Source organism: Doryrhamphus excisus, chromosome 8, assembly GCF_030265055.1.
Source record: "Doryrhamphus excisus isolate RoL2022-K1 chromosome 8, RoL_Dexc_1.0, whole genome shotgun sequence".
In the NCBI taxonomy this organism is placed as follows: domain Eukaryota; kingdom Metazoa; phylum Chordata; class Actinopteri; order Syngnathiformes; family Syngnathidae; genus Doryrhamphus; species Doryrhamphus excisus.
This window is the reverse complement of record NC_080473.1, coordinates 9,111,873-9,127,913: the sequence shown is the minus strand read 5'-3', so window position 1 is coordinate 9,127,913 and position 16,041 is coordinate 9,111,873. Positions and strand designations below refer to the sequence as shown.

At 40.4% G+C, this 16,041-nt stretch overlaps 1 protein-coding gene across 10 annotated transcripts in view; it reads right to left on the bottom strand.

Annotated features, from left to right (window-relative positions):
* Positions 1-16,041, bottom strand: part of stx1a (syntaxin 1A (brain)) — a 53,040-nt gene that overhangs the window by 32,204 nt on the left and 4,795 nt on the right. For all 10 annotated transcript variants that reach the window (XR_009131405.1, XR_009131406.1, XR_009131404.1 and 7 more), the window contains exon 2: positions 5,754-5,840. Coding sequence is in view for 7 of the 10 variants with exons in the window: in XM_058079850.1 (XP_057935833.1) it covers positions 5,754-5,840 (87 nt within the window). In the remaining 3 variants the exon portion in view is untranslated. The remainder of the gene's footprint in view (positions 1-5,753; positions 5,841-16,041) is intronic.

Below are 16,041 nucleotides of genomic sequence, written 5' to 3'. Positions count from 1 at the left end.
GGCCAGCCAATCACAGGGCACATATAGACAAACAACCATTCACACTCACATTCATACCTATGGACAATTTAGAGTTGCCAATTAACCTAGCATGTTTTTGGAATGTGGGAGGAAACCGGAGTACCCGGAGAAAACCCACGCATGCACAGGGAGAACATGCAAACTCCACACAGAGATGGCCGAGGGTGGAATTGAACCCTGGTCTCCTAGTTGTGAAGTCTACGCGCTAACTACTCGACCACCGTGCAGCCCCCAAACAATTCATTTCAGTACTATTGGTACACACTAGTACGGTGTTAGATGCTTAGATAATGGTACAGCTAGTTAAGCATGTTAGCTTTGCTAAGATGCTAATATACACTTATATTAACACTTAATGTTAGGGGGTTAGCATGCTAACATTAGCAGCACAGCATTTTAATCCATTTTCATAGACACCGTTAGCATTGCTGGCATGCAAACATGTACATACTAGCATTTTTTGCCATTTTCACGAATATGAACTTAGACACTTTATCACACTAGGTGTAGGTGTTAGCATGTTGGTATGCTAACATAATTATACTAACATTTAAGCATTTAAGGTAGGCATTAATAGAAAGACTTAGTGCTAAGTGTCAGAGCAACATACTAACATTAGAATATTAGCATTGTAAGCATTCTCTAAGTCATACAAACCCTTCCATGTTATGTTTTTTTGGTCAAGGAATGTAAATATATCGATAAAATAAATGTAGGACTAGAATATTTATGGTGTAAATCCCAATATGGGGCAATCTATAGCGCTTTGCTAAGATGGTAATATTATACATAGAAGCATTTTTAGCCATTTTCAGAGACACTGTTAGCATTGCTAGCATGCAAATATGCACATACCAGCATTTTTTTCTGATTTTCATGAATATGAACTTAGACACGCTAGGTGTTAGCATGTTGGTATGCTAACATAATTATACTAACATTTAAGCGGTAGGCATTGATAGAAAGACTTAGCGCTAAGTATCAACATGCTAACATTAGAAAGTTCGCATTGTTAGAATTCTCTAAGTCATTCAAACCCTTCCATGACACAGTATAAAGCAAAACGGCTTTATACTGTGTTACCCAATATGTAAACAAAACTCCTCTTTGTGTGTGTCACAGTCAATAGCAGTATTGTCTACTGTGAGGTATGTACTCACTTTTGTTGTACATTGTAGATTGTGTATGTGTGCCTAACTATGTGTTTATGCCTCTTTCAATACAATACAGATATAACGAAATCCTGTCTGGCAAGCTCATCTTTGTTTTAAGGGCTTGGTGTGTGTGTGTGTGTGCATCATACTGAGAATCACATATTGCACACACGTCACTGTCAAAGCTGTGAAGTCAACACACCATTACACACAGCGTGCTTACACGTGATAACACATGCAGACAGAGCATCATTAAAAAAAAAAAAAGCAAATAAGTGTGCCAGTGTGCATCCCGTGTCAGATGTCGTGTCTGCTGCTGAATGATAGTGCAGAAGGTAAATTAGAATTCATTACTGCTGCCATCTGAAGGCAATGCCAGCATTGCTAAAAGTCAACAGATACGCTGGACAACTTGATACACAAAAGGACAGACTAGTAACTGTAACAGTTAGATACAGTACAATTCATATTAAAACAGGAGATTCTATGGAATCGAGGCAGAGGCTACTGTTTTATATGGAGCTTTAATGCTCATGAGCTATTTGTCATTAGCGTTGCTGCTCATCAACAGGCTCTCATCAACAGGGACACATACGTTATTACATTCAAATCAAGGCAGGAGACCAAATGGATACATCAAAAAAACAAAAACAAAAACACTTTTCTCCCTGAACTGTGGACATGAGACAATTGACATCTCATTAGGACAGACTGGGAATAGGAATGGGAGATAAACAATACACAGTAATCTCCTGCCACTCTACGCTTCGAATTTCGCAGCTTCAATCTCATGTTTTTCTCAAAATATTTTAATAAATCATCGCTGTCCTGTGGTTGAATATGGCCTGTTATTACTCAAACATATGCATATTAAAGCAAATTGTACACATTTGTCTAAATTAACTAAAAAAATCAATATAAAGAAGGGTGGCACGGCGGTCTGGTGGTGCGCAGACCTCACAGCTAGGAGACCAGGGTTAAATTCCACCCTGCATGCTTGGGTTTTCTCCGGGTACTCCGGTTTCCTCCCACATTCCAAAAACATGCTAGGTTAATTGGCGACTCCAAATTGTCCATAGGTATGAATGTGAGCGTGAATGGTTGTTTGTCTATATGTGCCCTGTGATTGGCTGGCCACCAGTCCAGGGTGTACCCCGCCTCTCGCCCAAAGACAGCTGGGATAGGCTCCAGCACCCCCTGCGACCCTCGTGAGGAAAAAGCGGTAGAAAAAGAATAAATGAATGAATCAATATAAAGAAATCAGAAGATGCATTCAAAGACACTGTGACGATATGTAGTATTCCACACTGCTCACTTGTGTCAGTAATATTACATACAGAACAGAAAGTGGATTTAAAAAAAGTCTGTCATACTGTCGACTATAATGGATGTAAAGGTGACTTATGTGGGTGTTACTTCATGTCTAGAGGGCTCTAATAATGTTAAAAACCGTAATTACAACATGCTAAACAGTTTTTCGATGCTCTTACTAAGAAAATATTCAATGTATAATAAATAAGGAATCCTACTTCGGTGTAATTCATTTACCATGGTTGTGTCGAGAAACAATTAACGATAAACGATAAATGAAGGAAATTATACACATTTGGCCGACGATTAGCGCTGTAAAGATTAAACTGATGAATCAACGGTTAATCAATCATTCAATTAATTGTGTTTTTGGGTTATTTCTATTTTTTCGACCAAATTGAACATTTGAGACACACATTTAAAAATGTCAAAATTGTCTTTCCAAAACCTTTGACCTCATTTTACTCAAAGTGCATATGAAGCATATTTTTAAAAAAAAATCGCCTACCGCTAAAAGAAATGACTTTTTGTCAAATGGCAAAGCATCGCATGAATTGTCAAGACTACCTGCTGAGCAATAATAATAATGAAGACATTATGCAAAATTAAGAACACAACATTCCAACTACATTTATAGGTCAGAAAAATGGAAAAAGCATAATAAGTCCCATGTGATGTTGCATGTGATGAAGTGGGACAATATGGAGAAAAAAAAGTAAGTAGTTGCTTTTAAATACAAACAAGATGTTACCTTGGTTTTAATTAGCTCCTTGGCACAAGTATTCACTACACACTTATACTTTTAAGATGCATCGTTTTTCTCTGTATTTGGCATCCTTCAGCCCTCCCACATACTGTAAGCACAAGTGGGAAAAGGCCAATTCGCCATTATTGAGCTCCCATGCCGGGCATATTGTCGTCTTGTCTGTTCCTACGCACGTGCTGTGATTTTAGTAACGTGTTGTATGAAACCATGGACATATTAAAAACAGCTCTCAATAAGGATGCTGTGCAGTTCTAAACCACTGCAAACGACAATAATAATAATAAACATATTAGCATTATATAACAAGCGTTGGGCTGCACGGCGGACGAGTGGTTAGCATGCAGGCCTCACAGCGAGGAAACCAGAGTTCAATTCCACCCTCGGCCATCTCTATGTGAGTGTGAATAATTGTTTGTCTATATGTGCCCTGTGATTGGCTGGCCACCAGTCCAGGGTGTACCCCGCCTCTCGCCCGAAGACAGCTGGGATAGGCTCCAGCACCCCCCGCGACCCTCGTGAGGATAAGTGGTAGAAAATGAATGAATGAATCAACAAGCGTTGGGCGGCACGGCGGCCGAGTGGTTAGCACGCAGGCCTCACAGCTAGGAAACCAGAGTTCAATTCCACCCTCGGCCAACTCTGTGTGGAGTTTGCATGTTCTCCGGGTACTCCGGTTTCCTCCCACATTCCAAAAACATGCTAGGTTAATTGGCGACTCCAAATTGTCCATAGGTATGAATGTGAGTGTGAATGGTTGTTTGTCTTGTGATTGGCTGGCCACCAGTCTAGGGTGTAGCCTGCCTCTCTCGCCCGAAGACAGCTGGGATAGGCTCCAGCACCCCCCCCCCCCCCCCCCCCGTGAGGATAAGTGATAGAAAATGAATGAATGAATAACAAGCGTTGTTGACACAGCCGTCCTTTTAGATCGTTGATTATTCAGACAGGTGTGCCTAATGAAGTGTCCAGTGAGTGCATGTTTAAGCTCAAAGGTCAGACACTGCCTCTGGTGATCTCTCTCACACACACACACACACACACACACACAGACAGACACAAAACAATGTGTATGGAGACACAAACACTGAGTTTGCATGAGCTGATGCTGCCATGGCAAACCGTACAGTTCATACATGAGTCTGACAGAGTGAATCAATGTATGCATATTGGAGTTAACGCAGAAATGTCTTTTTGGCATATGAATTGGATTTATTGTTTCGAAACCAAGGCACCTGCAGATGATAGTGAGCCTTTGTTACACCACTTTCATGCTTTCAACCCAACACGAACCACCTTTTGTGGCAGCATTAGCAATGGTGATTTTCATAACTTCAAAGTCAAACTTGTTATTTCACAATGGGTAAAAAAGGTACATGTTGAATAAAGGAAGTGAACAAAAGGTGTGAACGTTTGCTGTGAAACAGAGAGGGGATTAGGACGTGTGGAATTGTTCATCGGAATTGTGATGTATTCCAATTTAACACGTATGCATGTTGATGTTACCAAATATATACACACACACACACACATACACATATATCATTCATTCATTCATTTTCTACCACTTTTTCCTAACGAGGGTCGCGGGGGTGCTGGAGCCTATCCCAGATGTCTTCGGGCGAGAGGTGGGGTACACCCTGGACTGGTGGCCAGCCAATCACAGGGCACATATAGACAAACAACCATTCACACTAACATTCATACCTATGGAGAATTTGGAGTCGCCAATTAACCTAGCATGTTTTTGGAATGTGGGAGGAAACCGGAGTACCCGGAGAAAACCCACGCATGCACGGGGAGAACATGCAAATTCCACACAGAGATGGCCGAGGGTGGAATTGAACACTGGTCTCCTAGCTGTGAGGTCTGCTCGCTAACCACTTGACCGCCGTGCCGCCTATATATATATATATATATATATATATATATATATATATATATATATATATATATATATATATATATATATATATATATATATATATATATATATATATATATATATATATATATATATATATATATATATGTATATATAAAATATATATACGTATATATGTGTATATATTTGCATGTTGATATTACCAAAAGCAACCCATATAACAACATTTACATGCAGGATGCCTTCAAGTTCAATCGAGTGGGAAGAGGTTATACATCCTAAGATGTATTATGAGTCAAATTGTGCTGCAGTAGCCACTGTAGCAAACATAGCCATTAAAAAGAAATTGCAAAAATGCCATCAACGATGAAATCATCCACAATATGACTGATGATTTGCATTTCTGAGAGACATTTACAGCGCTCCATTCATGTTCCCGGTACGTGCACAGCATTTACAGGAACAAAACAAAAACACTCTCCGATGCAGCCATGTAAATAAATCCTCTATATTAATCTAAAAAGATTAATATAAACACCTACTGAAAATACAAGCTGTCATTGCGACATATGAACTTGTGTAATGACTGAATGACGTAAGATGACGTAAGAACACAATGCACCTGCTCAAAGAATTCATCCATGAATCCTTTCTCCATCCCCACGGCCACTTCGTCCTCCTCTTCCGTTGTCGTCGTCGTCTCCTTCCCCTTCGAGCAAAACAACACAGACGCTCATGTTAAAACGAGAGAAACAATTTTAACATGCATTCCTCATCAATTCATTTGTAGTTTTATGAGGATTCTTAGCCAAATAGATCTTTAAAAGCATTTCAGTCCAATCAGAATGGGGGGGGGGGGGGGGGCAAGAAGTCAAGAACGACAACAACACCCCCATAAATTAAGTGATTACTTCAAGCAATCTTCACTCACTAAATGTACTGCAAAAAAGGCCAGTAAGGATAATTCATAATGCCGCCTACAGAGAACATACTAACTCCTTATTTCTAAAATCACAAATACTTAAACTTAATCTTCAAACAGCTAAAATAATGCATAAGGCTAAAAATAACCAATTACCTAAAAATGTCATCCAATACTTCTCTACAAGAGAGGAGAAATATGATCTCAGGGAAGAACTACATTTGAAACACTTATATGCTAGGACTACGTTAAAAAGCCATAGCATTTCAGTATGTGGAATCAAACTATGGAATGGATTGAGTAAGGAACTCAAACAATGCACAACGATGAGCCAATTCAAGAAACAATACAAGCAGTTGATGTTTGCTAAATACAAGGATGAAGAGTCTTGAACCAGTCATGATGTGCTATATATATCACTATATTGACACTTACTATGGTACCCATTATGTCATTGGATGGTCATATCACCTCGTACTTCGGTACGTGACAAAAATAAAATAAAATAAAAAATTAAACTATATTAGGAAAGCAGGAAGTGAACAAATGTAACAGTTCCTGATTGTAAAAGTACCAGATGGAGGGGTAGGATTTAATAAGCTTTGCTTCTTCCTACTCCTTTTGGACGTGTGGAACTGTGAACTGATTATGTGATGCACTCAATTGTAATCTGATGCATGTTCAAATGAAATAAAACCATTACCATTAGCATTTTGGTCCCTAAACACCAGACTCATTTCTTTCAACACAACCAATGAATACATAATGCGTGCAGCTATGCATGCATACTGTAGAGTGTGTCTCATTTCCACCTACACAGCGTGAATGACGTCACTAATTAATGAACGTTTAGCACTTTGTTATGTCTACCAGGCATAAGGCAGGCTCTTCTGGTGGAAGTGTGTTGACAGAATGAAAAACTATCACCACATTTTGAACGTTGAATAAGATCTGTTCCTATGAAAGAGACAGTGATAACTAAAGCAACACGGTGGTCTTATTACTGAGATGGAAAGGTTGATTGTGCTGACTGTATGTTGATTCAGGAAGTGATCTTGTACCCTGAACCTCACAGGGATAAACGTAAGTTATCTCGGGGTACTCCGGTTTCCTCCCACATTCCAAAAACATGCTAGGTTAATTGGCGACTCCATATTGTCCATAGGTATGAATGTGAGTGTGAATGGTTGTTTGTCTATATGTGCCCTGTGATTGGCTGGCGACCAGTCCAGGGTGTACCCCGCCTCTCGCCCGAAGACAGCTGGGATAGGCTCCAGCACCCCCGTGACCCTCGTGAGGAAAAGCGGTAGAAAATGAATGAATGAATGTCCATCGTGTGTTTTGCATCCAGTCTAAGTGACATTGGAGTTAATTTCGGTGTAGAATCGACTGAAAACTTGACTCGGAATGGAATTTGAATGTACTTGAGGACCACCTGTATGTACACACACATATATATATAAAAATATATATATATATACACACTGTATGTGCATATAGTATGTACACACACTCTCTCAATCAGTACTATTTCTATTCATTTTTCAATTATTAATGGAGTGCACTACATTCCACTACACATGAAGTGCAGTACTTGACAGTAGTGCATTCCATTTTGTCTCAATGGTAATTCTATTCTGCATTTTTTTGCTTCAAGTTAAAAATAAAAATAAACAAAAAAACCCCCAACAGCCTCAATAAAAAGACACTGAAAACCAAACTGTTTTTTGGAGTCTGAACCGTGATTTCGGTGATGCAACATTGGCGGCAATCTCATCTCATTCATCCAACCGGCCTCTGTCAGGTTAATTGAATTCTCCGTTAGCAGATCTATATTTCTTGTTACACAAGACAGGATTCTTTGAAATTAAGATGGTTTGTAGCTAGCTCGCAGTGGACGTGATGAATGCAGGTTGTGTAGTCCAATCCAATCCATTTTATTTATACAGCACAATTAAACAAATACAAGGTTTCCAAAGTGGTGCACAAGAAGTTTAAAATTACAAAGCACAATATAAATGAAGTCAGTATGGTAATTTAGAATTAAATAAAATCTAAAAATCTATAAAATAAAATGAGATTAAAATGCGATATGATCAAAAGTAAGAAAAAATAAAATCCAAAAATAAAAGTAAAAAGTAAGCCTCCGACAAAATGTTAAAAGCCAAGGAGAATAGGGGGGTCTTAAGATGGGATTTAAAAATATTAAAAAAAACATGCTGAGGCAGATTATTCCAAAGTTTTGGGGCTGCAACAGCAAAGGCACAATCCCCCCCCTGAGCTTCCGCTTTGTTTTAGACTCCCTCAGGAGCAACTGATCAGCTGACCTGAGAGACCGGAATGGAGTATAAAAATGTAGAAGCGGCGCGAGACCGTTGAGGGATTTAAAAAGCAAATAAAGTAATTTAGAAATGAACCCTAAAACGTATACGTAGGTAGCCAGTTGAGTGAAGATAAAATGTCAGTTAAAAGACGTGCGGCGGCATTCTGGAGGCTGGAGATGGCCAACGCACTGACCCCCCCCCCCATATAAGGCATTGCAGTAATCCAGCCGAGAGGTAACGAAAGCATGGATTACCATCTCAAAATGCTGCCTTGAGAGAATAGGCTTTATTTTAGCCAGCTGCCTCAGGTGGTGGAAGCTGGATCTAACGACGGAACCGATCTGGCCGTCATTATCAAGCCGGTGGAGTTCCTGGATCTGTTACAATACATCCATCTTCTATGATCCTCACCAGACTGGTAATATACAGAAAATATGTCATCTTTCATTTAGTCAAGAAGCCTTTGGACTGGAAAAACTCTCACAGAACAGGGTCACCTGTTTCTCTATTCAAACCCTTTTTCATGACAAATATGAACAGACTTGAGTGAGAGCTGATGACAAGGCAACTGTGACAAATCAAGCGAGAGCGATGCTGAGCCACCGTGACGACACCAACACAAACTCAACCCACTCCAAGTCCTTTTTAATCCAACATGGCCTCAAGAAGGATTTTTTTTGCCTCGGATAAGAGGTGACACAATCTTCACTCGCTAAATGTACTGCAAAAAAGGTCAGTAAGGATAATTCATAATGCCGCCTACAGAGAACATATTAACCCCTTATTTCTAAAATCACAAATACTTAAACTTTATCTTCAAACAGCTAAAATAATGCATAAGGCTAAAAATAACCAATTACCTAAAAATGCCATCCAATACTTCTCTACAAGAGAGGAGAAATATGATCTCAGGGAAGAACTACATTTGAAACACTTATATGCTAGGACTACGTTAAAAAGTCATAGCATTTCAGTATGTGGAATCAAACTATGGAATGGATTGAGTAAGGAACTCAAACAATGCACAACGATGAGCCAATTCAAGAAACAATACAAGCAGTTGATGTTTGCTAAATACAAGGATGAAGAGCCTTGAACCAGTCATGATGTGCTATATATATCACTATATTGACACTTACTATGGTACCCATTATGTCATTGTATGGTCATATCACCTTGTACTTTGGTACGTGACAAAAAAAAAACTAAAAAAAACTGAAACTATATTAGGAAAGCAGGAAGTGAACAAATGTAACAGTTCCTGATTGTAAAAGTACCAGATGGAGGGGTAGGATTTAATAAGCTTTGCTTCTTCCTACTCCTTTTGGACATGTGGACCTGTGAACTGATTATGTGATGCATTCAATTGTAATCTGATGCATGTTCAAATGAAATTAAACCATTACACATCAAGGATTCATTCTGCTTCTATACATTACTTACGATGCCAGAGATCTTATTTTGGGAGAAGCTCAACAACAACTTGCCATCTAGAATAAAAAGTGAGTAAGCAAGAGTTGTATCCATCTATTAAGTACCGTTCTACTCCAACTCGTACCCAAAAGAAAAGGTGCCAAACATTGCTATTGAGTAACATAATTATCTTAGAAATGCAACGGAATCCATACTGTTTGCTGGCGGAAGGGCTTTAGAAGCACACAAATTCAAAGGGATGGGCTCCCACGAGGAGTTAGCATCAGTTGTGTGTTCAGCCTCCACGCAGTGTCTGTGAATCCTGCAGAGAAAAGCCAGCTTTGGTCTGCTTCTGCTTTGAGTGGCGAGAAGAAGGAGGAGGAGGAGGAAGAGAGGAGAGCCTCCAGCGCGCCCAGTGGATCCAACACTCCTGCTGATCCACAAAGAGGCTGGGGGAGAACACGCTGCACAGTGCTGCACTCTTGACTTCACCTGGGGGATTTGGCTTAGCTGACCACACACTCGGCAGAAGTGCTGAGCTAAAAATGCACAAGGGTGCTGTCACATAGTAGAAGGCAATGCCTGCTCACAGGGTCTCAATGACTTTTTTTTTTGTACCTCTCAGACAATGGTCAGACAGATCACATATGAAGGAGGGATCTGGTTAGGATGGTGTTGTGTGTTAAAAGGGAGACTCGCTACAAGGGAGTCGCTCCACTTGCATGGTTTTGCTGTGACGATACATTTAGAAAGCATCTGCAAAGAGCAGAGACGTGGGCTCCGCTTCATTATTATCCTTTTGTGTTTCTATATTAAAGATATGATGAACAATGCACAACGATGAGCCAATTCAAGAAACAATACAAGCAGTTGATGTTTGCTAAATACAAGGATTTTTTTGCCTCGGATAAGAGGTGACACAATCTTCACTCGCTAAATGCAGTGCAAAAAAGGTCAATAAGGATAATTCATAATGCCGCCTACAGAGAACATACTAACTCCTTATTTCTAAAATCACAAATACTTTAAACTTGCTGATATTATTAATCTTCAAACAGCTAAAATAATGCATAAGGCTAAAAATAATCAATTTGCTAAAAATGTCATCCAATACTTCTCTACAAGAGAGGAGAAATATGATCTCAGGGAAGAACTACATTTGAAACACTTATATGCTAGGACTACGTTAAAAAGCCATAGCATTTCAGAATGTGGAATCAAACTATGGAATGGATTGAGTAAGGAACTCAAACAATGCACAACGATGAGCCAATTCAAGAAACAATACAAGCAGTTGATGTTTGCTAAATACAAGGATGAAGAGTCTTGAACCAGTCATGATGTGCTATATATATCACTATATTGACACTTACTATGGTACACATAATGTCATTGTATGGTCATATCACCTCGTACTTCGGTACGGGACAAAAAATTACAAAATAAAAAAAAAAAATTATGGAAAGCAGGAAGTGAACAAATGTAACAGTTACTGATTGTAAAAGTACCAGATGAAGGGGTAGGATTTAATAAGCTTTGCTTCTTCCTACTCCTTTTGGACATGTGGAACTGTGAACTGATTATGTGATGCATTCAATTGTAATCTGATGCATGTTCAAATGAAATGAAACCATTACCATTACCATATCCTCCATCTTTGTATTAAAGCCAATCCCAGACACCCTCTGCATTAAAGATGACTCAAATCTGTGTCAGTTGCACTCAGGAATACCGAGAGCAGAAGCAGATTTATTGTCAACATTCATAATGTATGTTTGCACACTCACACACATACTGAGATGTTCCTTATGAATGTAAACTATATGGTAGAGGAATAAGAGATAAAAAAAACAGGTTATATGCTCATGAAAGATGCACGTTTAATCAGTAGATAGTCTAGCTAATGTATTTTATGGATAAATGTAATAACTTTTAGCGCCTACACACCCTGAGGTCTAAAGTCTATAATCCGGAAGGGAGGGGGATCAACATGACAGAACCCACATTCATAGTGACTTCACTTCATGAAGAAAGGCTGAATTTACCGTTACCGGTGTTGTAATTAGATAAAACCACACTAAATGGACAGGTGACCAAAGTTATGAGGGCAGCGAGCCAAAGCAGAAGAAGAAGGCGGCGTTTACGTCGCTGGTGCAGCTCCACGGTTGAGTGACGGCGGCTCAAGCAGACAGGATCATTACACAAGCAGGGAGCACGACGGCTAACAAGGGGGACCGGGAAGCCGTACGTAGTGTAGGTGTGAAAGACAACAAGGACTCCCGTATTGCCGCTAAGAGAAAGCACATCTTTATGAATATTTCAGCTAGATAATTACAGAGAAAGGGTAATATCTAGTGTTGTCATGGGACATATTTGGGTTATATGATTCATTGTATATCAAATACAAGGATGAAGAGTCTTGAACCAGTCATGAGTTACTATGGTACCGATTATGTCATTGTATGGTCATATCACCTCGTACTTCGGTATGTGACAAAAAATTAAAAAAAGATTTACACTATGTCTCAAATAGTAGGGCGGGAGACATATTTGGGGATTTGAGGCGGGGGTCATTCAGTATCAGTGTTTTCGTGCAGGGCCTGCTTGAATGATACACAACTAGGTGGCACTAAAGGGGCGGGGGGGGGGGTTACATTCCCGCATACAAGCACTTACGTGCAAAATTGGCTAGGTGGCCAGCACGGGCAAGGCGGGTGATCGACAAATTCTTTATTGCTATCTTACTTGAACACACACACATACTTAGGACTCAGCCGATCAAAAATCACAAAACTCTTTGACACAATGCATTACTACAATATCCTTGAGCATGTTAAAGGATCAACTCCTATAACAGCAACATATTACTGTTGCATTATGTATGGTCATATCACCTCGTACTTCAGTAAGTGACAAAAATAAAATGAAAAAAAAGCTTACATTACATTAGGAAAGCAGGAAGTGAACAAATGTAACAGTTACTGAATGTAAAAGTACCAGATGGAGGGGTAGGATTTAATAAGCTTTGCTTCTTCCTACTCCTTTTGGACATGTGGAACTGTTAACTGATTATGTGATGCATTCAATTGTAATCTGATGCATGTTCAAATGAAATAAAACCATTACCATTGCCATAATATGGTGTCTAAAAGGCAAGGATGTTTTATATTCCAGACAGAAGATCGGACGGGAGTTGAATAAGATGCTTCTGTCAGGCTGGGTTGCCTGCCAGCAGCATGGAGGTTTCAGCAGCTCCACAAGGAGGAAGAATCATGTGGGTGGGAGAAGACATAAGGCACAGCAGCACATAGTCAATGTGTGTGTGTGTGTGTGTGTGTGTCTTCTCCCTGACAAACCAACTCAATGTCCTCCAGTTCTAATCGTCTTTTGCTCTCCATCCTCCAGATTTGATGCTCACTGGAGAAGCATTAGAGCAGCATGATAGACACACCTCCTGATGTTCTTTCTATCCAAGACAACCATGGTTCCCCAGAAGCATCTAAACATCATTTTAGCCGGACTGGAAACACAACCACTTCATCTCACATTTGAATGAGATGTTTCTAAAAGGCCAAGCCAAAGGTAAATATGAAAAATAAGTCATTTGTCTTCAATAAACTGCTTACTCTTACATTTTAAAGGGTTGATTTTTTTTTTATCAGGACTATTAGTATCAGCATTTAACCCCAAAAACCAATACCATCTGATCTACACTATAAAAGGATACGGTGGCTCATACCTCGCCACGCTCAATGGACCGTGCATTGCCGCCGAGCTTGAAAGCAGCCAGTAAATATCGGCCATTGATGTAAATTTCATTTGCAAACACACACACTCCTCACGGCATTCAGGAATCTGTCACACTCATTTCATGGCTCATTGGTGTAATTACGGAGCCTCTCACACGTCCATGAATAATGTATGGATGTGAACGCATGCATGTCATTCTCCCACAGTGATGCTGGTCTACCACCAGTTTGTAAAGGATAGACATACCGGAAGGAGAAAAAGTGGAAAAGACAGGGATGAGTTAAGGTGACTCAGTTGTCCAATGCTATCAATCCACATACAGAGATGCCCACATTTGGGATTGCAATCCATATGTCCGTTTCTTAGGGCTGTCAATCCATTAAAATATTTAATGGCAATTAATACAATTTTTGTCCATAGTTACTTATAATAATCGCAACTAATAATAGATAGGAAGACGTTTTTATCTCCAAGTAGGCATGTATCTGTGGTAAACAAGTCGGTACGCATCTACCACGAATTAAGATACGATTGAAAAAAAACTACCATTCACACTCACATTCATACCGATGGACAATTTGGAGTCGCCAATTAACCTAGCATGTTTTTGGAATGTGGGAGGAAACCGGAGTACCCGGAGAAAACCCACGCATGCACGGGGAGAACATGCAAACTCCACACAGAGATGGCCGAGGGTGTAATTTAACTCTGGTCTCCTATCTGTGAGGCCTGCGTGCTAACCACTCGACCGCCGTGCAGCCCTCAGCTAAAGCATTCGTTCATTCATTTTGTACCGCTTATTCTCAGGGTCGCGGGGGTATGCTGGAGCCTATCCCAGCTGTCTTCGGGTGAGAGGCGGGGAACACCCTGGACTGGTGGCCAGCCAATCACAGGGCACATATAGACAAACAACCATTCACACTCACATTCATACCGATGGACAATTTGGAGTGGCCAATTAACCTAGCATGTTTTTGGAATGTGGGAGGAAACCGGAGTACCCGGAGAAAACCCACACATGCACGGGGAGAACATGCAAACTCCACATGGAGATGGCCGAGGGTGGAATTTAACTCGGGTCTCCTAGCTGTGAGGCATGTGTGCTGACCACTCACCCGCCGTGCAGCCCCTGGTGTGTAGTTATTCTTTTAATTATTAACATAAAGATTAATAACCATACTTCATAAATGTACTATATTGAGGGGTTATTCTATTAGTAATTCTTATTAAAATATTTTATTGACCAAGACCGACCAACATTAAAAACTAAACGTCATATCAGGTTACAAAAAAATGCAGTGATATTTGATATTTGTGCAAAGATCACAAGGATTCAGCTAAAGCATTCATTCATTCATTCATTTTCAACCACGGAGGGTCGCGGGGGTGCTGGAGCCTATCCCAACTGCGTTCAGGCGAGAGGCGGGGTACACCCTGGACTGGTCACCAGCCAATCACAGGGCACATATAGGCAAACAACCATTCACACTCACATTCATACCTATGGACAATTTGGAGTCGCCAATTAACCTAGCATGTTTTGTGAGCATGTTTCTAGCTGTGAGGTCTGCGCACTAACCACTCCTCCGCCGTGCAGCCCTCAGCTAAATCATTCATTCATTCATTCATTTTCTACCGCTTTTCCTCACGAGGGTCACGGGGGTGCTGGAGCCTATCCCAGCTGTCTTCGGGCGAGAGGCGGGGTACACCCTGGACTGGTCGCCAGCCAATCACAGGGCACATATAGACAAACAACCATTCACACTCACATTCATAACTATGGACAATTTGGAGTCACCAATTAACCTAGCATGTTTTTGTGAGCATGCTTCTAGCTGTGAGGTCTGCGCGCTAACCACTCCACCGCCGTGCAGCCCTCAGCTAAAGCAATGAAAAGAAAAACATGTCGCCTTGTATTGCTTCTGAATATCACATTTTAGTATTACATTAAAACAACAGACAAGGTCCATTTTCAGCAAACTAGAACTTAAAAAGGCCATGATGCATGGAAAAATGATTTAGGTTTTCAAATAGCACTTTGTGAGGACAAGGCCAAAGCCAGACAAGCTGAGAATGGGTGCATCACGTCCATTCTATTAGTTAATGTGTCACTCTTACTCCAAACAGCCAGTGACAGTGAGTATACACAACGTGCTGCCTGAGCTAACACTGACAACAAGGCTGCAGACAGGAAACAAAAAGGAGGGGGTGGGGTGGAGGGGTGGGGGGGGTAGGTAAAAGGCAACCATGTGATAAATCAACCCATAGGAAAAAGGCCAAACAATGAAGGAAGTTGTCATTAGAGAGAGGGACAGGTTAATGCAAGACAGGAGGAATGATCCGACGCTGCGTTCATAAAAACATATGAAAAAAAAAACAACTCAGAAGCAGAATGATAACCAGATGATTGATGGTGATCCCCGCAGTGGGAGAAATCTGTAATAAGCTCATCAACTTTGGCTTTAGTGGCCTGATAAAAGCTGACAATCACACATCATATC